The 23,131-nt window shown below is 35.7% G+C and overlaps 3 protein-coding genes across 11 annotated transcripts; 1 reads left to right on the top strand and 2 right to left on the bottom strand.

Annotated features, from left to right (window-relative positions):
- Window positions 1-202: 202 nt before the first annotated feature.
- On the bottom strand, window positions 203-8,391 carry LOC110850757 (ATP-dependent 6-phosphofructokinase). 4 transcript variants are annotated; one of them, XM_022098312.2, is made up of 30 exons: window positions 8,020-8,391; window positions 7,413-7,953; window positions 7,287-7,334; window positions 7,098-7,201; window positions 6,870-7,029; window positions 6,576-6,707; window positions 6,469-6,490; window positions 6,356-6,388; window positions 6,217-6,270; window positions 5,717-5,825; window positions 5,419-5,607; window positions 5,293-5,344; window positions 5,148-5,194; window positions 4,960-5,051; window positions 4,778-4,865; window positions 4,577-4,591; window positions 4,200-4,233; window positions 4,038-4,113; window positions 3,869-3,951; window positions 3,620-3,736; window positions 3,469-3,524; window positions 3,365-3,395; window positions 3,284-3,298; window positions 3,113-3,173; window positions 1,623-1,673; window positions 1,432-1,508; window positions 1,252-1,342; window positions 1,070-1,182; window positions 798-983; window positions 203-708 (listed from the first exon to the last, which is right to left on the bottom strand). In XM_022098312.2, the coding sequence occupies exons 2-30, from the start codon at window positions 7,801-7,803 to the stop codon at window positions 560-562; spliced, it is 2,676 nt and encodes an 891-aa protein (XP_021954004.1). In that variant the 5' UTR covers window positions 7,804-7,953; window positions 8,020-8,391; the 3' UTR covers window positions 203-559. The 4 variants fall into 4 exon arrangements, with proteins under 4 accessions (XP_021954004.1, XP_021953997.1, XP_021954013.1 ...); XM_022098305.2 differs by lacking the exon at window positions 5,717-5,825 and adding an exon at window positions 6,028-6,136 and having other exon boundaries at window positions 8,020-8,388; XM_022098321.2 differs by lacking the exon at window positions 4,577-4,591 and having other exon boundaries at window positions 8,020-8,384.
- LOC110848874 (3-hydroxy-3-methylglutaryl-coenzyme A reductase) lies at window positions 2,917-20,233 on the top strand. 6 transcript variants are annotated; one of them, XM_035846297.1, is made up of 8 exons: window positions 2,917-3,048; window positions 17,018-17,524; window positions 17,628-18,051; window positions 18,138-18,171; window positions 18,385-18,540; window positions 18,607-18,803; window positions 18,901-19,108; window positions 19,198-20,233. In XM_035846297.1, exons 2-8 carry the CDS (start codon window positions 17,052-17,054, stop codon window positions 19,617-19,619), a joined length of 1,914 nt encoding a protein of 637 aa, XP_035702190.1. In that variant the 5' UTR covers window positions 2,917-3,048; window positions 17,018-17,051; the 3' UTR covers window positions 19,620-20,233. The 6 variants fall into 6 exon arrangements, with proteins under 6 accessions (XP_035702190.1, XP_021951931.1, XP_021951908.1 ...); XM_022096239.2 differs by lacking the exon at window positions 2,917-3,048 and adding an exon at window positions 14,802-15,072; XM_022096216.2 differs by lacking the exon at window positions 2,917-3,048 and adding an exon at window positions 15,286-15,576.
- Window positions 20,002-22,280, bottom strand: LOC110848905 (alpha-tocopherol transfer protein). Its single transcript, XM_022096259.2, has 5 exons — window positions 21,572-22,280; window positions 21,393-21,493; window positions 21,151-21,304; window positions 20,753-21,060; window positions 20,002-20,664 (listed from the first exon to the last, which is right to left on the bottom strand). Exons 1-5 carry the CDS (start codon window positions 21,660-21,662, stop codon window positions 20,461-20,463), a joined length of 858 nt encoding a protein of 285 aa, XP_021951951.1. The 5' UTR covers window positions 21,663-22,280; the 3' UTR covers window positions 20,002-20,460.
- Window positions 22,281-23,131: the final 851 nt, after the last annotated feature.

Here is a 23,131-nt window from a genome sequence, read left to right as displayed (position 1 = left end):
CAATTTCCATCATTCTTTGGAGGACCATGAGTCTTTGAGCAAAATGATAAAACGACCTACGCGGACTCAACTACAAGATAGATCATGGAAGATACATAAACATTTTATGACTTATTTTACACGTAGCATGAAATGCTTCAAATGGAAATCAATGAAATCTATGAGCTGTACAAGAAAACCAATCATCAACGCAGACAGTGACTTGACTTTTAAAGTTATTAATTTCATACATATTTATTTGCATTTTAAAACATGGACATATTTAGAACAATTAATTTGTGAAATCGCTCCATGAATAACTTGGAATCAATCTAACTACATGATGCCAATTTTCCACAATCAATCCACACTATAGATATTCCCATAATTATATTCCAACGAATTTTACTATGCCTGGTTCTATATATATAATATAATGTAGGAATAGAATTATGTATTTATGTCCTCCACTATTTCTATGATGCAAGACTATGGCTTTGTGATTCAAATATCCCAAGAAAAATATTAAAACTTGAATATGGGACAGAGCTCACCAACATTGACATTCTCGGCGGATCATCTATGCGATAGCTTCAATATTTGCTATATGATCTTCTGTTGTCATCGTCATACCCTCTTCGATATAAGTGGACTCGTGCTTGGCTAAAATTCTGAGCAACGGTCTAAGTTTAAGCCACCATTGTTGTTGCGGAATTCGATGCTGAAAGTCTGAAAAAACAAACATGGCTATAAATTTGTTCAAAAACAAAATCACGAATCTAAGTAGGTACATATGTATACATAAATTTGTGATATACCTGTATATAATTTTAATTCTTGGACCGGTGTAAACTTATATTGACGACGAACGACTCCTAGCATTACAGCAGTGTGGGGCCCATGGTAGTTTTTATCTCCTCCCATCAATTTATCAATAAACCAATCAACAACTTTAGCTGCCATCTTGGTTCCCATGTTGCGGTCAAACGGGGTTGGCGATCCTCCTGGTTGCACGCAAAAATTAAAATACAATTAATTTAGAGCAAGAACCGCACAACGTGAAAACAAATGCTGAAGAATAAATACTAACCTTGCTGCATATGACCTAAAATATTCACTCTGGTTGTAAAATAGTCCCTTCCTTCCTCAGAGTAAAGACGAGTGACAAAATTGGTATCGTAGTTTTCGTTGGCCAACTCATTTCTGCATGTTATTTGATATTTAGCATTCGATGTATCTTGTACATGATAACAACAATAATTTTATATCAACCTTAAAATTAGGCCTCTAGAAATTCCACCAGTGTCCATTTTGCTGGCCATATGCTTCACGTCGATAACTAGATCGTCGATTCTAGCCGGTTCTGTATGAATAACCATATTTGCGATTACGAATCTATGTATTACTTCAAAGTGTAATGACATGAAAATTAAAAGTTATGTATTTATTTACCTTCAAAAATATAAGCAGCATCGGCTCCCCCGGCAAGTCCAGCTAAAGTGGCAAGATATCCACAGTACCCACCCATCCTACAATATAGGTTGAAACAAAAAATCAATTTTAATTGAGACATAAACCAGTGGAACTGAAGGGCTCATCGAATCACCGATGAAAGCATGCGAAATTAGTTGTGGAGGAATTACGTTTCAATAATGAAGACTCTCCGCTTTGTTCCTTGAGCTGATTGTCTTATTCTGAAAAAACAACAAATATACGAAATGGTGTACATTAAGCATGATTCATCACATTACTCCCAACCAAGATCAATCGTGTCTCATTCTGTTCTGCTACGGCTAGTACACCAGGTTGTCGAAGTTACGTAGAGGGTAGTTAGTGGTAGGCACCAAACTCTGCATCATGTGAGGACGGAGGAGTTGAAAAATTACAAAATGAGTTTTAAAATGGAACTGTCTGACATTAGCAACTACGACAAGAGAGTAATTAAAATAAAACCTGGACCCAAGTCCAAAACAGAAATAGTTGTGCAAAATAGTGAAAGTGACTCGGACGGCAGTTTGTATGACGAAGATACATATTTTTTTAGTGTCTGTAATGGTTATCGTGTTCAAGTTTTTCTCGATCTAACAGACCCGTTAAACTTGAGTTTAAAATTATCGTCCGTCACAGGGATTCGTGGTTATGGAATTGATTACTGTGATACATATAAAAAAGTGGATGGAGAACAACTAATTTACACAGAAAGACGGAATACCACGTTCCGACTTCTCCGACTTTTTGAAACTGAGTTTCGTGAAGTAATTGCTAATAATACCTGTACGAACGCTTCAGAATGTTACTTGTTTTTGATGTCACGGGTTATGAAAAAACAGTATAGAAAGGACAGTAGTAAATACCTAGGTTTATCTCCACGAAGTCAAAACACAGAAGTAGCAAAGTATGCTCAGCATCTTATTGATTTGCCAACTTTAAAAGCAACAGTGAAGAGTTTGTGGAAAACAGACATTTTTAGCATAGTTGTGAATGAAAAACTAAGTGATTTGTTCAAGGGACTTAAAATAACCACGACAAATTTTTATAACATCCAGTGTACCAGGGAGGATATTACAAAACTTATGCAGGAAAAATTACATCCAACAAAAAAAACACCTAAAGTTAATGCACACAGAGCTCGTCAGTTTGAAACGTTAAAGTGCAGTTTTTGTGACACATCTTTTTCAACTCAGAACAATTTGACAAAACACTTAAGGGACTTTCATAATAAAAAATCAAGACTCTCATGCCCAACGTGCAAGTTTTATACAAATAACTCTGACTCATACCAAAAACACATTGCAAAACATCCTAAGTTTGACTGTGCAAAATGTAGTCGACCTTTTCAAAACAACAAAAGCAGGAAGGAGCATCTTAAGAAAAAAAAACTGTCCCAAAATGATCAAAAGTTACTCATATCGTAAATAGTACGAATTTAATTCCAGAAAACAATACAGTACGTGCTGCGAGCCCTGCTATCAAGAATCTCTCCGTTGTTCTACAGTTGTCAGCGATAATTGCCACGCCTCCCCCTCCCCAACATCCACCAAACCATAACACATACGTTGGATACTTGCGGTAAGTTCACTTTCTGAAATTGTTTTGAACCATTTTGAGTAACAGATGAAAACAATAATCTTACCTGTCACAAATCTCCGTAATCTCATTAAGAGCTGTATCACATCCTAGTGAGAAGTCCGTTCCTAAATACAAACATGAAATTACAGGAATTGAAAAGTAAACAGGGACTCTTGCACGTAAGAATTAAGCCCTTCGTTATCCTAATTCTTAAATAACTAACTTCCACACTTACCAGGGACATTATTACCTAATATAAAAAACATTAATTTTTATTATGTTTGGCAAATGAGACGATTAGTATAAAAAAACTCACTGATAGTTGCTGGTATGCATGCAATTGGGATCTGAAATAAATAATCACGATGAGGGATATCAAATCAAATTACATTTATGCATTTTGTGCAAATATTGACTGACCTGAAAGGCTGGGAACAAGCCCCGACTTTCAGCAAACGAGAGAATTGTCTGAAAGGCTGCAGACAATTGTTAAAATGAATCAATAATTAATGATAGCTTTATAAATAATTAATAATACAAATACTCTCCATTTGAAGGCCTCAACACTCACCTTCAAATCCCCCAATAATTAGAAGGCCATTAATCTTATTCTTCTTCAACTGCTCAGCAATTAAGGGAATAGTTTCGGGTTTTGGAAGGGTCCGATTAGTTCCAAGTAGAGCACCACCTTTGCAATAAAATGTTTACTACTGCTCAAATAACGAGTTGTAAAATAAATGCACACACTAAATAATTCTTTATACTAAATATGTTTTATGCATTTATAATAATTGCACCAAGTTTTAGGAGACATGCTCACCTTGAGCTACCCACCCAGTAACATCACTCCAATGCATTTCTTTTATTCTTCCTTCCACAAGCCCCATAACCCCATCATGAATTCTAACAATAAAACAATTAATACATATCAAATAAATTAACTTATCGCACATCGAGCAAATAGTTCCGTATAGTAAATGGTAACTTACCCGAGAACTGTATCTCCTCTGTATATGCAATTTCTCACAAAGGATCTCACGGCCGAGTTCATGCCACAGCATGGTGCTGTCAAACAATATAGCAAACGATAGTGGTTTTAGAAATAGTTATCGTACATAATCCGTAGATTTACTTAAAATTCTTCCACTTACCACCCACGTGCATTACAGCCAACGTAAATCCACCCTATTGCAGAATTTTATAAATACATTTAATACAACAATTGATGGCAACAAGTAAAGTATGCAAAGTGTTGCTTAACTATTTCTTTACTCTTGCATTGCAACTTTTTGTATTAATAGCCACCACCAGAATACATTAAAGTAAAACTAGAGACATAAGACTAAAGTAAAACTCTTGTTAATTAATCGTACTCCGCAACTACTTTACTTTCAGCGATTAAAAAATACAATTTTTAAAGCAAATACTCTAAACACTGCAGAGAGAGGAGCAATACATTCATATTGATGATCCAAAAACCGACTAGCAGCATTGAGGACAATTTAAAATTCCTCCCCAAATTAAATACCTTGTTTAATTGTCCCTGATGAATTTCCAGACGAATTATCATAAAGTGTGCACAAGGAAATACAAAAATAAGATTAGTCGATGGCTTGTTAAGTAAAAAAAACTTCAATCACAGTTGCTGCGATGAATATCTATATGTATATTATAACTCCCAAACACTCAGGTCAAACCCAAAAATCGAGTATTGTAAAAAAAAAATTACCACGCCATGTCCTTCAGCATCCAGTACACCTTTTGGTGGACGTAAGCGAGTCAACATCTTAAATGTTTCTAGATTTCTTTGAAAACTCCTACAGAAATAGGAAATAACGAAATAAGGGTTATAACTCATATCGTATTTCATTGTGAATATTCGATGTAAAAATTTAACGCATGCATCCACACCTTCCCCTAAGCTGCACAGCCTTTTCCCATTGTTTGTCAGCCATTGCTTTCGCGACTTCCTGTGTCTTTTCAACACAAGCCATCAGGGGGACCTACATATTATTAGGAATGTCAGAGGTCTGTTATGTAAATCTGTAATCACGTCTATGAGTCGATTCAAAAGATGTCCACATCAAACTTTAACCTACTCTGACAGCTTGATTTCCGTCTAGTGATACAACGCAAGGTTCAGACTCTATGAGGTAAAAACAACGAATTTCGTATCAAATAAAATTGTTAGCCTTATTTAAACGGATCATGTTAATTATTTATGAACTTATTTGATACACATACCAGGGGTTGCATCCATTAATGCCATTACAGCCTCAGCACCCATACGACATCCCTGAAGAAAAACGTATGTTATTCGTAGTAATAGTAAGGATATATTGTGAAAAATATGGTAAACATGGGATTTACAAGAACGCGGTCAAATCCGGATGGAGACCCTCCTCTCTGAACATGGCCCAAAACTGTTATTCTTGCATCTTGGTTGAGTCTGTCGACTACCACTTTCCTGACATCTTCTGCTGTGATTGCCTTTCCTTCGCGATCTACTGCCCCTTCTGCTACAATTATAATGTTCAGTCGCTGCCCTTGCTCTCTTTCCTTTAGGTGTTCAAGTAAAATTAGAAATAATGACTTTAGAGTTATTACATAATCATATTTACAAGGTGTCAGCAGGAAGTTAATAGCGAACAGAAAACATGTTAATTGCCTGGGTAAGTTTCGTGCAGAGTTTTGTCGGCCAGTCTTTTTCTGGGGGCCATTCGGGTATAAACACGAAATCGGCTTCCGTTGCCAATGCACCGACCAGACCAAGATAACTAATGATTAGAAAATTCGAGCAAAAAGTGTTAGTTATTCGAAATACCCACGTTATGCACTTTTGTATATTACTGAGTCATGCAAAAACATTTGCAAAACACTTAATTCAGGGAACATTCAAGACACCACCTTGTTAAATTTTAAGAGATGCAGAAACAGAAAATCTCAACAATCCCTTTGCAAATTATTTCTGCGGCTTGCCTGTTCTAGTTTTACACACAACTTGGTTTGCCAGTCCACTGGAGGAGGGTCTTCAGGCACGAAAACAAAGTCTGCTTCCGTGACACTTGCAGCGATGACAGCCAAATATCTTACGATAGTGGCACATCATACCATAAACTTACAGGTCTTACTGAATTTAAGTAAATGACAATGTTGTCATTAGCTTACCCACAGTGACGGCCCATAACTTCCAAAATAAACGTTCGTTGGTGACTCATCGCCCTGAAACATTCAAGGAATTGTTAGTTATCATTTCTACAGATATATCAGCGAATATTAATAATATAAAATGTGATTATATACGTACGTTGACACAATAGCATCGACACAGTCTATGATTCTGTGTGGAAAGAATATTTACTGTAACAAAGTATTATCAAATTTGATAGAAAATAATAATACTAGTATATATGTACATACCTGTGCAAAGCAGAATCCGTTCCTTTTGGAATTGAAATAATTTCATTATCATGAATACTTGTAAAATACATAACATGTGTTTCAATTAATTGGTAATAATGCTTTACCAATAGTCATGTCCGTTCCGCAAAAATCATTGTCAATTGAACCGACCATCCCCACAATATGCAAGTGTTTGCACGTTTCTTTCTGCTCTTGAGTGATTTGCTTCGTTTCAACCAATTCCGCAAGTAATGAACCTACGTCGAGAAAATAAACGAACAGAAAGTTAAGTAATTTTGTTCGGATTCTAAGTTTATGCATTTTAATTGTGTATAATGAATGGATGGCGTGAAGCCGACGAGATGTACAATAAAGTGAAATTAAATAAGTAAGCGAATGACAACTTCTTACATACTCACCCCACTCTTGACGGAAAAGATTTGCCCCAGTAAGAGACCCGTCCCCGCCGATAACCACCAAGTTTGTGATTCCCACATTCACTAAATTCTTTGCGGCCTTTAAACGCCCAGCCCTTTCCCGAAAATCTTTGCAACGTGCGGATCCGATAATCGTCCCTCCCTGGAAGTTGGCAGATTGTAATAATAATGCAAATCCCTTAATAATCTCCATACAACTAAAAAGTTTACCTTGTGAATAATCGAAGACACCGAGCCCCAGGTCGCCTCTTGGATATACTTTTCTCCATCTACCATTCCCTGATAACCCTCACGAATAAAGTAAACTCTGCATCCTAGATAAATGTAATGAAATGACATACTCGTCACCAAGGCCGAAACAGAATAATAGTAATGTTAGATATGGATAATGAGGCGTACCAAGGTAAATTCCAACACGAATCACAGCTCGGACAGCAGCGTTCATACCTGTACAACAAAAATCACCAATCAGACATTTCTGTAAAAATTTCTAAAATTCTGTGAAACACTCGAAGTAATTCAAACCTTGTGAATCGCCTCCGGACGTAAAGACAGCTAGACCCTTGCCCTTGCAGCTCCAATGGGTCATGGCTCTTCCCCCATCATGAGATTTCAAGCCGGTCATATTAGTGGGACTTTGCAGTCCTGCGACGTTGCAACTGGTCGTCCTGATCCTCCCACCAACAACGGGGCTTTTTCTCCCTGTCGCCTCGTCTGGATGAATTTCTAAAGTGTTGCACCTGGGTCGACTCCCCTCCTCGGCGTAAAAGACGTGTTCAAGTCCAGGCGCAGATTTCAACACCTGATGTGCAACAGTATCCTTACTGCTGGGACTCTGTTGTGGTTGTTCTACAGCTGTGTCTGGAGTAACTGGAGGAATGGTTGTGCTCGTGCTGGTATTATTATTATTCGACATTTTCCTTTTCTATCTTCTGATGTAGTAATATGCCCGAATGCGGATGCACCGTGCGTACGTGATCCAGTGGAATAAGAATTATAGAATCCTCAACGATAAACGTGGATAAAAGTAAAACACAATTTGGCTTCTCGCTCGTCCCGGGCCGAGCTAGCAAATATACAGTGGAAAGTGTATAATATTCATATACACTGTGTATAAGAGCGTAATATTTACGTGTTGTTGGGAATCTCCAGTTTGAGCTAGTTCTTCATGAAAAAATTGGCTTCCTATGCATATGTACATGAATATACCTGAAACAGTTTAAATCGGATTATAAAGTTGTATTTGTCCTGTTTGTGTTCTTGAGACGTTACTGCCAATGTCACGGCGGTCATTGGTGAGGTTAGTTGCTCACAAACCCTACGATTAGATATATTTGTACTTTTACACGTGACAACTACTGTATTGTGGTAAAATCACTTGGTTCACAGCGTATTAGAGCAAGATGAACTTAACCAACTTTAAAATGGTTCGAAATAGATTTCAAGTGATGTGACATGAAGTAAATGATAGTCGTAATGTACATATGTGTGCAGATGCAGAGGAATTAAATCAGCCTAATAATGTGGTCTACAGGATACTACTGTCCATGGATGTGCAACGACAATAAATTTCATTCAATTCGTCAGTAATTAGGCTTAACATGAATGGAATTGAATTCTGAAAGCAAATAAACTCATTGGCTGAAAACGGCACGCCTCAAAAACAATTATTTATAGTAAAGTATGCTAAATGACAAAGCTGAAAAGAGAGAATAAGGATGAATTGAACCAAAGACATTTTTTGCTCACATGAAATGGCCCCACTGTAGGAGGTGAAATGGATATCCATATTATCCAATCCATTTGGAATCCAATCCAATCCATGGATATGGATTGGGTTGGATAATCGGAGAACTGGATTGGATTGGATGAATTTTTAGTTGTGGAAAAATTATTGTATTTATTTACTTATATTTTTAACTTAAAGCAAGCGAGTGTATTGCTTGTTTGGTCAGTGAAAGGAGGGTCAAATTCACTATTTAGTTTTTACCTGTCGATTGGCGGTTGTATAAACTAGTTCTGTTGTATTAAAAATATACCGAAATTTAACAATAGGTATGTATATGATGGTAGTCATTGTTTTAAATATAGTTTTGCTGATTTTGTAAATATTATATCAATGTTTTAAAACTGGATTATATTGGTTTAATTTAAAAGTAGTGGTGGATAATATAGATTTTTTGTGTGGATTGAATTTTTAATGGTTTAAAAGTTGTGGATTGGATTGGATATTTTTGTTATAAAATTTCGAATGGATTGGATGGATTGGATAAATCCAAATGGATTTTGGATTGGATGGATTTTTTTGGACAAAACTAAAAATGGATTGGATGGATTGGATAAATCCAAATGGGTTTTGGATTGGATGGATTTTTCGTTTTGGTAATCCATTTCCCCTCTACCCCACTGTGCACAATAAAGTTCTTAATTATAAAATCATAAACTCGAATTATATTTCATAAATGTATGATTTCCAATTCATTCACCGATTATACTAAGGATTCACCGATTATACATCCTAAAATGTCGGTTATGGCTTGTCATGTACCATGGTGTAAGTATTTGTATATACTAGTAGGCTGTTTTAACCCATCTTTAACCTCGTCCTCGTGTTAATCGCATGTACATGTACATATGTACACATGATTATGACTACACGGATTAACAACGAGTGATTAATGTGCTGTATTGTTCAATTTATTGCATGTCAAAACTGGATGCTACGTGCGGTTAGTAGATTGCGTGATACGTGTCACATGTGACATGCATAGTCACATTAAAATAAAACGTACATCTGTATCTTCAATTTGAAACCAATTGAATTTTTTATTACAAACGGTCAAAAACTAAAATTTGTTACCATAAATAAATTAAAGGCATGCTCTCAACCATTGCATGGTTGCAGAAACGCTGGACTCATATTCAAATTTTGAAAAATCGGAACCACTTTTTTTGAAACTTGCACATGATCCACAGCAATTACTCTTGTATTTGCACTGTTGGTACCAATCCCCTTGCAGAACAGATCGCATTACTTGTCGCAATTTTTTGATGCTGCAACTCGGTCTAAAATTAATATCTGATGATTCCGTAATATCGCGACAGTCAGGAAGCGGTATCTCATATAACAAATTTTGTGTGGTACAGTTTTTGTAGAAAAACTGCAATTTACATATTTTCACATTTCCTCATATTTAGAAAGTATAAATGATTTACATATGTAAATATAACAGAGAAAATTAATGTGTACCTTAATGAAATACATGTCGCTGAAAGGATCGGGAATTTGAGGACACGAGGGTTCATCAGTTTTGTAGCTCCTTTTGTAAAGTTCTATTAAGACCGTTCCAGTGTAAGGAACGAGTTGATGATTGTAAACGCCAAATACTTGCAAAATTGTCGCGATTGTGGAATCATGGCCAGAATAAAGTCGTAGTTTGAATTTTGAAATACGGTTGTGCGATGAATGCTGCTGCTGGGTATGTGCCTCAAAGTTTCGCATTATTTCTCGCATTACAGGTCCTCCCCTTAGATTCATTGCAATTTCATTGTATGTTAATGAAGAGAAAGTGTATTCAGAGATTTTTCTCATAAGATAATGTTCTTGACCCTCATAAGCATGCTGTTTTGCCCACTTTGGGACTCCCAATTTGTGTACATCCTAAATAAATATGTAAATTTTGAGGAAGATGCCATTCCATAGTTCCAGGATGTAAGAATAGGATAGAGGAAAGATGTGGAAACGTACTTGAACATATAAAGTGTCAAAAACGTCGTTAACTTTTTCAAAATTCAACTCATGGAGAGGAATCCCAGTGTGATTTGAGAGATAAGCATAAAATTTGGTATAGTTGGCGTCTAGCATTCTTCCAGTCCCATGGTATCTGTAACAATCTAGTTGATGCTCATACTTTGGGCACTTGGCCGTGAATGCGATGATCTAATTTAAAATGATCTTAAACTGACATGCATCATTCATTACGTTCAAGAACAGTTGGCAATATGTTTACGTTGTCAATTTCATGAGGAATTGTTCGCAATGGGACCGGATCCCAATCAATTGATGAATGCCACCTTTCCTTAGCTGGATACAATCCGGAAAGAACTAACAAAGCAGTAACGATGGTCCTGTCGTAGTCTGATGTCAGCATGTAAATATCATCAGGATGGTAGCGGTCACCAACAAGAGAGAAATATCGGTTGCGCAAAAATTGGCCCAGCTGAAACGCTTGCATTTTTCCTGCCTAATAACATTGGGAAATTGGCAAACTTTCTTAAAAATAAAATATTTGCGCATAAGTTTTTATTATTTTTGCAACATAGCATGACTAACTTGGGTAATTTGACCAAATCCTCTGGGCCATTTCTCTGTAATGTTGATTTCATTGTTGGGAAAATCATAGAGAGGAGAACGATCTCCGTGCCTAAAAAACTAGGAAAACCAGTGTAAGTTTGAGATGTTTAATCAAGCATGTACTTATATTTTGTATTGTAATACCACATGTGCCAAAAGTAGAGTATCTTGAAATTTAACTTTTGCATTAGCGTAGCACGCAGTACACACGTGCACATTTAATTGCAACGTTCCATATAAGAATGCGACTGTAAAAACACTATATAATTTTGCTTGGACCTCATGCATTGTTGCACAACTATTTCTTTTGATTATGGCATTTGCATGGACAGGACTTTTACAGCTGGTGATTATTATTTTTGATGCCTTATTTTTAATTTAATTATTATTTCTGATATTTTTGATAAGGTGTCAAGCAACCTTGAATACTCTCTGAATTTGGTGACATATCTTATATGTACTCGAAACTAGGGCTACAATGCATATGGATAAAAAATATTTCATTTTTATAGAGGTTTGATGAAATTAACAATTTTTTGCATACTGATGACTGAAGTAATAACTATACGTATTTTATATGCATGTTGGTACATAATCTACAGGCAATGCAATCAATACCAACCAAATGAAAGTACTGAAACTAAATTTTAGTACCTAACTTCCCAATTTTATCAATTTTGATTTTTCAAGCCGACTAATTGTAAGGGTATCTACTAGTAATATTTTATCAATGTATTGCCTTTAATAAAAACTATAGATTTTTATCAATTTTATCATTGCGGGCTTTGTGTTAGATTTTATAACAAATGTTATCATAAATGCAGAGTATTGATTAAACATTAGCGAAAGAAGTAAATATGATTTTATTGGCTGAGTGAGATATTTAAAAAACGCTTTGCCTTTAAGTAGCTATTTATTACGTTAGTTTAGTAAGGAACTTAATAAATGTTCAGTCAGTTCCCCATGTACGGCAACGTAAATGATAAAAATTCTAATTTGAACTTTCAAAATTCTGTAGTGCAACTTAAAAAATAAATCAAAACAAGTTCTTGTCTAGTTTCATGTTTTTCTCAAATATCAAATGATTTATCGAGAAATAAAATTACGGTAATTACATGATGCCGGGAAAAAGTTATTGTAATATATGACAAAGTATAACATTATGGACGGGAATATAACTTACCTATGCCTATAACTTACTTAACATGCCTATCAAAAATCAGAAGATTTAAAAAACCGGTTTCCGATTTTTCCGATTTCGCAAAATCGATTTTAGATCAACTTTACATGTTCAATGAATATAGTACATTCAATATACTACGGTTGACGGTAGAATTACCATATCACTGTATTATCTTTTAGTAATATGACAAAAATTAAACAATATTTAAAAAAATATTTTAGGACAATTAATTCTGCATCAAATGCAAATACATCAAATATGGATTGCATCAAATATTCAAAGCATGCATCAAATGCATCAAATGAATGCATCAAAAGCATTTGATGCATCAAATATGCATCAAATGCATCAAATGCAAAATATGGTCAATCGTAGCTCCGTAGATTTTCGTAATAAAAATCAAAAACCGATTTACGAGTGTGATGAAACCGATTTTGTATAAAATTTAAGACCCATTTTGTTTTAAGACCCATTTTGTATAAAATTTAAGACCTGTGCAAGGTAAAATGGAAATTCGGTTTTTAATTGGTTTTACAGAATACAAAAAAAACTTTTGTAAATAATCTATTCCAGTGCCTATTCTCTAGAATAGGGGATTAAAAATAGTTTTTTCTAGTGCCCTATTCTATGTGCAAGTCAATATTTGTATGTATGTATGTATGTATGTATGTATATCTTTATTACTGTGTCTTTCCCAATTCATTGCATTTATCGTACAAGTACAACAACAATGGTCTACCACTGGTGACACACTGGTCATATACCATATATTTAACTATTCTATATTACTAATTATTGCTAACTAGTTAATAGTATAAAAATTCTTCAGTTCTTTTCTGTACAATGATTTCCATTATTTCTTCTTTAAAAGTAGTGTCGTTCATTTCGGAGATATTGAGTGATCTCGGTAGATCATTCCATAATATTTTGGTTCTATGATCTATTGATTTCTTGTAAATTTCAGCTTTTACATTATGGCTGGCTATTAAGGGTTTACAATTTGTTATTGTTCTTTGTGATAAAGATAGCTTGTTTCTTTTGTAGTCTTTATATGCACCCTTTAATGTAACAAAGTCGCGTCTTTCAGAGACAGTCAGGAATTTGCATTTCGCTCTGATTACATTCGCATCAATATTATTTAGTTTAATTCTTCCTTTTTTCTTACTTTTCCTTACAATTATCGGATAGAAATAACCGATTAGGAATCTGTCGATTTTGTTTTGCAGTGATTTCAATTTCTGTTGTGGTTGGACTGCCCAGATTTCTAATGCATAGTCTATTGCTGAGTGTACATACGCGTTTAGCATTATTCTCATCACATGGTCATTAAGGTTGCGTCTTATACCGTACATAAATTTGAGATTACTTGCTACTTTTTTTACAACATGGTCATAGTGTAAATTAAAGGACATGTGAGGATCTAAAATAACACCAAGGTACTTAAAGCTAACAACCCTTTCAATTTCAATGTCATCATTTAGTTTAATGCTACTTATTTTATCACACGTTTTGTCACATGGTTTTTTAAATATCATAAATTTGGTTTTATCAAAGTTCATATTTACTCCGTTTTCTTTGCACCATTCATTTACTTTCACGAGTTCATTGGTTAGTTCTTTTTTTAACAAATCTATATCAGTGCCAGATTTATATATAACCATGTCATCAGAATACAATAAGGTGTTACATAATAGGTTTTTTGTGACGTCATTTGAATAACAACTATATAATAATGAAGCAAGTCCCGAGCCCTGGCATAAGCCTCTCCGCATTACGTGGTATTTTCTGTCATTATTAATCCTAAATAACCGATTGCGAAATAGTTCATTAATTATTGTGATATACCATGGCTCTAATTTAAAATTATATATTAGTTTCCTTATAAGTTCTTGATGTGGAATCGAATCAAAACATTTAGTTAGATCTATGAATATGGCTAAAACTTTTACATTTGGTTTGTTTAGTTCATTGTAAATGTATTGAGATAATAATTTAATTGCTGTTATACATGATCTACTTTTGTAGCATAGATGTATAGTAAATAATGTAGCATCTGTGGGTACATTTTCAGGCGAGACTTGTTACGCACGTGAATGCCCATGCAGGTAACCTTTGGGTGAATCTGACGATAGTTACCTGGGGTTTTCCAGATATTGAAGGTAGTTATCTATATTCTGGTTATAATAATAAATACAACACTGTATGTAAAGTTGTCAACCTCCATCGTGTTTCGTGTTATGCATATCCTTTTGGTGTCAGGTAGGCATTCCTCTGAAAATTCTGCATGCACTTTGAACATTCAAGTTTTTTAAGTGGCATGTGGCATTCCTAATTTTTATACTAAAAGTACCCTACAATATGTCATTAAACAAGTAGTCACACTCTTGTTTGCTCCAGAAGTGGATATAATCTTGTACAGTTTATCCTATTTAGATGGGTGTGAATTGTTTTAAGAAACGCATTGCTACATTTGACTCGAGTCATGAGTTGTGATTGTTGTGAATATTATTTAAAATTTATTTAATACACTCCAACTTGGAGTCTCCAAGTGAATCGTGAAACTTGACAGTGGGTTGCAGTAAGCCAGGCATTTAATTTCATCACCTTAACCTTTCACCAGCGAATCTTTTTTTTCTAATTTTTCTCAAGTAAGTAAAATGATGTTCCTTATCCTAGTGTTGCATGAGTCACGTGCATTCCCAGGTGTATAATACGTAGCAAAACCGGAGAAAGTCGGTCGGTCGGTTGGGTGGAGTTTCAATCCTAGCCAGGATTTGCAGTGGGTTGCCTCTGGTTGTGATCTGTATTACGTCATGTCTTTTGCGCTCATTCGTCTCCTATCACAAGCTTTCTCGGTGTATAGAAAATAGGGAACAGAGTAGAGCATAATAGGAAGTTAGGATGTCTATATGCCAAAAATTAGACCCACCAAACGAAGGTCTTTGATTCATTTTCTGCAGGTTGGCAACCACATCCTGTTCCTCGAGGCTTCATGTCTTTCTTATCATCGTCATCATCCATTGATTTAATTCTTTGTGTGTATTAAATTGTGCGACACACAACAAGACACAAGTGCAAAGTGTTATTAAGAACGAGCAATGCAATGGTTTTGCTGTCGTGGTGGCTATGGTCCTACTTGATTCTAGCTAATGGTAATGTTTAATGGTCTATTTATTGTTCAGTATCTGTACATGTAGTATTATATTAAAACACAATTCGTCTTGTCAGGTTTACAATAATATTGCATTCTATTTTGCTGAATAAGCAATCAGGGCATGAATCATTATCGTAATACATATGCATGCACTACTCGAGCCGAATTTATACACGACTCTTTCTATAGGAAGCAAATATTTAAACGAGTCACAAAATTTCATTAAAATGTGCATCGCGTCAAGTTGATGTATTGATGTGTTTGCCATTTTAGTTAGCAGGGACATTTCTTCTAGTACATACGTTAGCTTACTTCCAAGAAGTGCCAGTATACACCGAAGAAAGGTTAAATTAAAAATATATGGGTATACGCCACGTTGACCATTATTGAACATTTATGTAGCACGTGAACAAATAAGGTGACGAATAATTTGTGATGATGCTGTCTATTTGTTTAAACCTTTATACACAAAAAGTAATGGACTGACGATGAGGCAAAGTTCCGAATAAGCCACAACACTGCACATTTCTCGTGGGAATATTAATCAAACAATGCATACATATTTATGTTAGCTAGCTCAGCAAAGTCAGCAATAATAATAGCCCATCCGGCATCTGTCTTGGGTGCCTGCATATCTGATCTCTTCAAATATAAGTTAATCAATATTAACTTCATAGTTTGACATACAGAAACAGGAGACGTAGTCGAATAAAGACAATGCATAGACTTTGATTTTTTCACTAGTAGACGTAAATCTGTAAATTCCGGAAGAAAAAAAAACCTGTCTTCTTTTTTACGAAGCTGTGAAATATGTCAGTTAACTGTAAGTCGACTCTATACAGAGCTATGGAAGTGTGACGTGAAGTGGTGTTAACGTTGGAGGTAGGATTATTGGAACTGACGACGGTAATAAATTTAATTTAAGGTTAATTAAATTTGTTCTTTTATAGTTTAACAATATTTTCCTTTGCCCACTATATACAACAATACAACTGTGGTCCATCTGTTTTACATGCATTAATAACTATTTTAACGAGCAATACGTGCAAATGAATGACAAATTTTCGTGCACAGGAATATGGCAATTTTTAATCTTGATTTATAGACAAATTCTAAATTATTATCTTTTTGTTGAGAGTGTCTACTCTACACAAGATTTTGCTGCATCTAGTAAATTCAATCAATCCATTTAGTTGGTGCTGTTCAAGTTCATAGTTCATGTTCATGACTAATTAGAAACTTGTTTCATAGAAAATGGTGAATGAGAAGGAAGGATAATGAATATGAGAATAACCTGTTTTTTAATATAAGCTTTAAAAGTAGCAAGTTTGAGAAAGGTTCAATATTGGCAAGTTGATTCGCTCCAACTATACTTAATTTAAGGATAACTAATATTTATTTCTACGTTTAATACTAATTTACTTTATTTTGGATTGCAGAGTAAGTAAAACGTATTAGCCGAAAAAGAGAGACATGGCATCCTCCTACACCTCAGCTTCGCCGATACGTGAGGGGTCACCCTCATCCCCAGCTTCATCCCCTGAGACGTACTTTGATGCAGAGCAGGACATCGGGGACAGTGTGGCAACTCACCGCCCTCGTCATGAGTCCGATCATGATCACTCACTGTCTTCGAACTTGTCCAAGATCAAGTTCACGGTCGGAGATTCTGAGGAGGATGTGAGCAGCTGCATTCAAAAATCGGATAGGCTTTCTGGGGGTCATCACCAACACCGTCACCACAAGCAACCAAGCCATGTTAAAGGCGCATCCTCCTTTCAACCACCCCCACGGGACGTAAAAACGTGCTTGGAGATTTACACTTCAGAGAAAGGTGCAAAAGCATTAACCGACGATGAGATAAAAGCGCTTGTACGAGCCAAACACATTCCAGCGTACCAGTTAGAGAAAGCTGTAGATGACTTGGAACGTGGTGTACAGATCAGGTAGAAAAAACACTGTTTATTTTGGCAAGCAATAAGATTGATAGAACAGTCAAATTGAATGAAGTAAATACATTTGGAGTAATTGTTTCTTTGAATTTCTTAGGAGAAAATTGCTTGCAGACACCCTAAATTCTTCCACGTCCCTGCAAAATCTTCCATATCAAAACTATGACTATTCGGCCGTGATGGGGGCGTGTTGTGAAAATGTGATTGGGTATGTTCCATTACCGGTGGGTGTAGCTGGGCCCTTGAAACTTGATGGTAACATGTATCACGTCCCAATGGCTACAACCGAAGGGTGCTTAGTCGCTAGCACAAATCGAGGATGTCGAGCTCTTTTGGATAGCGGCGTCAGTAGTCGGGTGGTTAGTGATGGTATGAGTAGAGGTCCAGTTGTCCGATTTCCTACTGGAATGCAAGCTGGTGATGCTATGCAGTGGTTGGAAGTGACTGAAAATTTTGAATCTATTAAAAAAGCATTTGATTCTACAAGTCGATTTGCAAGATTGGAAAAGATCCAATGTCGGGTAAATAAAAAAGTTTTTTTAAATTCAAAAGTACAATGTGGAAAAAAATCCATGTGTAATTATGACTTAATTTATTGTGTTATCAGATTGCTGGACGATTCCTTTTCGCTCGTTTCGTGGGTAAGCTCTCATTTTATTTACCGGAAACCTCTCTGAACTGAACTAATGCAAACGAATACCGGCACTAACTTATGATACCCAAGTTGATATCTGACATATTTCCCCTGTTTATCACCAATAATGTTCATGATTGTAATTAATGTATTGAACCCCATCATCATGAACTAGAGACATAAATATGCATGATATTAACCATTTAATTGTATTTTACAGCCAAGACGGGCGATGCAATGGGTATGAACATGGTGTCGAAAGGAACTGAAATAGCTTTGAAGCGACTTCAAGACGTGTTTCCAGATATGGACGTGATATCTCTTAGTGGAAATTTTTGCACTGACAAAAAATCGGCAGCTATTAACTGGATTGAAGGTAATGAAATAGACCTTTGAAATTAATTATGCGATACTTAATGAAGTTTTGTTCCGTTATTCGAAGGAAGGGGAAAATCTGTAATAGCTGAATCCATTGTGCCTGCCAAAATTGTAAAGGACGTATTGAAGACCACGGTTAACGCACTAGTTGAAGTGCACATAGCCAAAAACTTGGTAGGCTCAGCCATGGCAGGTGCCATCGGTGGGTTTAATGCCCATGCTGCAAATATTGTGACCGCTATATTTATAGCTACTGGACAGGTAATTTATAAGTCGAGTCCCTCCATAAAATTCCTACACTAGGATTCATCAGCTAGCTCATTTATGATTGTAAAATTTAAAATAATTTGAACTGCAGGATCCAGCTCAAAATGTAGCCAGCAGTAATTGTATCACTTTACTGGAGCCTTATGGCGAAAATAGTGAAGATCTATACATTTCATGCTCCATGCCGTCAATAGAGGTGGGAACTATTGGAGGTGGAACAATTCTTGGACCTCAATCTGCATGCTTAGAAATGCTTGGTGTAAAAGGAACTATTGAAGGGCAACCAGGGCACCAAGCTGGTAGGTCTTTATTAACTAGTCACGTTTAATTTTGTATCTATCTATAAAGAATACAAGTTTTAGTAATTTACTCTTATTCTTTTAAATAGCATTATTAGCCAGGATCATTTGTGGTACCGTTGTCGCAGGAGAACTTTCACTACTGGCCGCATTAGCAGCCGGCCATCTAGTCCGATCCCATTTGAAGCACAACCGTTCCACAACTAGCGTGCTTCTCAACAGTGCACTTCCAGTTTTATCGTCGCCATGCAAAGTCACTCATAAGGCGACCTTGAGACCCGTTGGAGAATGCATTATTTCTGGCACGGAGGAATCAGAAGAAAATAAGGAATCGAATAAGAGGCCACCACAGCATCATCCTGCTCTCCCCAACCCGCCTAGTCGCCCTTCAGTGAGTGTCACTCTCAAAGCGTCATCTTCTAGCAAAGGTGGGGACGGCCGAAGGTCACCACTGTCCCATACGGTGACTATGGATGTACTCGGATTTCCGACCGAATGCAAGCAATCCTAATCTGCTAATTATTATTATAAAGACAAGATGTGATTTCTTAATGTAAGAAAAAGTTATAATATTGGAATATTTACATATGTATATCCCGTATCATGTATAACTTAATGAAGGATATGACAACTAATCAAGTGTTCGCCTCATTGCCGAATGTGAAAAAGACAATAATCAATTTCAATTTGGTTTTTTGATTTTAATGATCACATAAAATCATATAATACCTATTTTCTACTGAAACAACATGAGGAATACTATAATTGTGTATCATCGCCCTTAGAAGTACATATGTAGTAGTGTGGATAAAAATAGTGTGTGCGATTCATTATTATGGTAGGTGAATTTCAATTTAAAGAATGTAAAAGAAGCATTGATTTCGTGAGATTAATTATACTTTGTGTGAAATTTATTAGCTCAGTTTGGCAGTAACTTAATTGTAATTAGTAGTATTATCAGTTTACTTATTCTCATCTTAAATAAGTATTGACAGTTGACACATTAAATGCACACACTAAATAATGTGTATATACTGTTTCCGTATATTATCACAGTACTACATGTTACACATACTTCCATAAACTGGGTATTTACTATAATAAATTGGGCAATATTGTTTTTCAAAAAAAGATGCATTCGTGGCAAGTTTTATGGGATTTTACAATTGTATCAAACAAAGACTCAAAATATTTTGTTTTGTAGTTATCATTCATTGCAATTTGATGAATGATAAGGATGATGATGAGAGTTTGATGAATAAATCAAATGTGCATACTATACACAACATAACACTAATCCTAAGCTGCTGCATACAATGGAATATGAATTCTAGTGTCATTCATGCATCGAGTTAGCGACTTGTCTTTTTCACTTTACACTCTTTCTGCACCTCAGCGATTAAATTCTGAAGAGAGGGGTCCTTCATGACTGCTTCTTCAATACCTTCAAGAAATCCTAGGTCGTCAGGCACCTCTCCTCCCAAACAGACGGGCAGCAGTTCCTTGGAAGGAACCATTTTATACAGTGGTGAGAGGTCGGTCTTCACAATGTGAATCTGCATTTAGCCACACATTTTAATACTTATTTTATTTGCTTATTAGTCATGCAGATTAAATAATTATAAAATTTCGTTCGTGACTCACATCTTTCCGAGCATTCTCCGGTATTACGAATTTCATGACATTGTACATCTTCTCAAACAGCATGTGACTGTTTATGGCAACATAACCAAGGATGCGTATTGGGGATGCAAAAGTGAGGCAGTGCATTATTTTTTTTGTAAGATCGTACGAAATTTGTCGGGCATGACCAAAACCAAAGCCACTTGTATCCACAATGACGATAACACCATTTTTTTGAGCACTTAATGACGTCATTGCCAGGTGGTAAATGTAAGCAACTCCGACAGCAATCAATTCATCCGGGGAGACTTCACTAGGTTTCCAACGTCCTTATTAGTTTAAGATCAGACAAAAGTATTTGTTATTAAATATAATCAAATCAGAATTTTCAGTTATTACATATATAAATTGTGACATACTTATTTTGAGCATTATTATTCCAGGAGAATCATCACGAAAAGTTTTTACAAATTGGAATATTTGTTTGTCTAAAACTGGTTTCAACTTTGTCAAGTTCACGCATGAGAATAGGTCAGGATACACTTCTGTGGAGTATAGGTGCAGATATTTTATCTGTTGAAATCAGAGTAAAGAAAGATGTAAATGGAAAAAATGTGCATAAAATTAATCTACTCAATAATTAGGCAATACTCATTAATACCACTCGAAAAACGCTCATGACATCATACTGGTACGAACGAATGGACATTAGCATGAAGGAATCAGTGTAATGTTTTCTCATGGGTTTCAAAGCAAAGTCATCTACAAATTTTCTGATTGTTGTATTATGTTTGATACATATATCTATATATTTTTCAGATCATGCATATATTTTATTACCTTCCATCATTTTGTACACCGTACGCAGGCACTCTTCCTCCTTCTGATCCATTTCAGTTTTGTTGGCGTTGTTTGTCTGGGTAAGCTCCATCTTATGAAAATTGTGTCCTGTAGCTGGTTTACTTTAATGCAATTTAATCTTCAAGAAATGGCTGCAACAAAGCTCCGACGATCTTCAGCTATCACTGCTAAATGGTATTAGTATTGAAATTAGCATGCTACTTCATCATGCATTAGTTTGGTTCTTTCATGATAAGTAAGTGAGGTCGGTCCTTGTTTTAAGATTCTACGATTAGCTGTCTCCCAGTTCCAGTTACCAGTTAGTATAGAAGTATGTATGTACATAGCTGTGATACTTGAATAAATTACGCGTGCAAACTTATTCTCACCACAATTTGTGGTTTAAACTTGCAGAACAAGTTGAAACCTATAAAAAATCTAGCTACATGTAAATATTGGACGTTGTACCTGTGTAAAGTATATATTAATTGATTAAAGCAAAAAGCACTTGTGAAAAAATTAAATGTTATCAATTTGGGGTTTTCCGACTCAGATGCAATTTTCCCACGCCACATTCAACATTATTGTAAATAAATAAATTGAAATAATTCAAGTTTCCGGTGGCCGATGCAAGTCAAAGCATGACCTGAAATTGAAGTTATGGTCCATGCATCGTACCAAATCATCAGTATTTTATACTTGATTGCGAGGACTTAAGAAGGCATATACGTTGAAAAAATCTCATAACTAAAAGACAGAGACGACGGTTGCGTCTCCTTGTGTGCCGAGAGATTTTTTGCTAATGAGGGGGGGCGGGGCGAAGAGAGCAGCTGATTTTCATGTAAACAATGCAGGCAGTTGCATGTAAAAAGTTGCTTTGGGTTTTGAGAGTGACCGTTCCCACTCTCCAAACGGGGCATCGCGAACCAGAAAAGGAGAAAAATTTCGACTAAAACTTCTAATTTGCAGCTAATACAAAATGGATTGATTTCGTTTTGGTGGCAATAAATTCCCAAGTTTGTGCTTTACAATTGCCATGTTGCATAAATTCCATAATAAATCTCAGAGAAAAGTATTGAACTGAAACATGGACTCATATCATGTTTCAGTTCAATACTTTTCTCTGAGATTTATTATGGAATTTATGCAACATGGCAATTGTAAAGCACAAACTTGGGAATTTATTGCCACCAAAACGAAATCAATCCATTTTGTATTAGCTGCAAATTAGAAGTCTTAGTGACAAAAATCATTTACATTACTGGTAAGTGGCGAGGAGAAAAAGTCAACTCGCTCACTAGGATGCCCAGACTGTTCCCTAACTCAAACTTTAATTATTTCATTTCAATGCAACAATATTTATCATCGTCTTTGTTGTCAGCAAGCTGCATGGTAAATACATGATGAGATGTTTATAGAGACTGAATATGCATGGACAGAAACATGACAGAAACATACACATTTCTTAGGAATAAAATAAGTTTTTCTTAGGAAAAATTAATTACGCAGACAAATGTCAACAAATTATTTCTTAGCCTTGAGGTAACTAGTTTTAGATTC

Source organism: Folsomia candida, unplaced genomic scaffold (genome assembly GCF_002217175.1).
Source record: "Folsomia candida strain VU population unplaced genomic scaffold, ASM221717v1 Fcan01_Sc001, whole genome shotgun sequence".
Lineage (NCBI taxonomy): Eukaryota > Metazoa > Arthropoda > Collembola > Entomobryomorpha > Isotomidae > Folsomia > Folsomia candida.
Note: the sequence above shows the minus strand (reverse complement) of the source record. Positions and strands in the feature narration are given on the sequence as shown.

Excerpts from the sequence above, each read along its gene's own strand:
- LOC110848874 (XM_035846297.1), top strand. The coding sequence starts at position 17,052 with ATGGCATCCTCCTACACCTCAGCTTCGCCGATACGTGAGGGGTCACCC. Across the intron at positions 18,541-18,606 it reads AGCTATTAACTGGATTGAAG|GAAGGGGAAAATCTGTAATA; the intron begins GTAATGAAATAG and ends CGTTATTCGAAG. Across the intron at positions 18,804-18,900 it reads TATTTATAGCTACTGGACAG|GATCCAGCTCAAAATGTAGC; the intron begins GTAATTTATAAG and ends TTTGAACTGCAG.
- LOC110848905 (XM_022096259.2), bottom strand. The coding sequence starts at position 21,662 with ATGGAGCTTACCCAGACAAACAACGCCAACAAAACTGAAATGGATCAG. Across the intron at positions 21,305-21,392 it reads TCATGAGCGTTTTTCGAGTG|ATAAAATATCTGCACCTATA; the intron begins GTATTAATGAGT and ends TGATTTCAACAG. Across the intron at positions 21,061-21,150 it reads AATAATAATGCTCAAAATAA|GACGTTGGAAACCTAGTGAA; the intron begins GTATGTCACAAT and ends TAAACTAATAAG.
- LOC110850757 (XM_022098312.2), bottom strand. The coding sequence starts at position 7,803 with ATGTCGAATAATAATAATACCAGCACGAGCACAACCATTCCTCCAGTT. Across the intron at positions 7,030-7,097 it reads TGTCTTCGATTATTCACAAG|GGAGGGACGATTATCGGATC; the intron begins GTAAACTTTTTA and ends GCCAACTTCCAG. Across the intron at positions 5,608-5,716 it reads TCTGCACGAAACTTACCCAG|GAAAGAGAGCAAGGGCAGCG; the intron begins GCAATTAACATG and ends GAACACCTAAAG.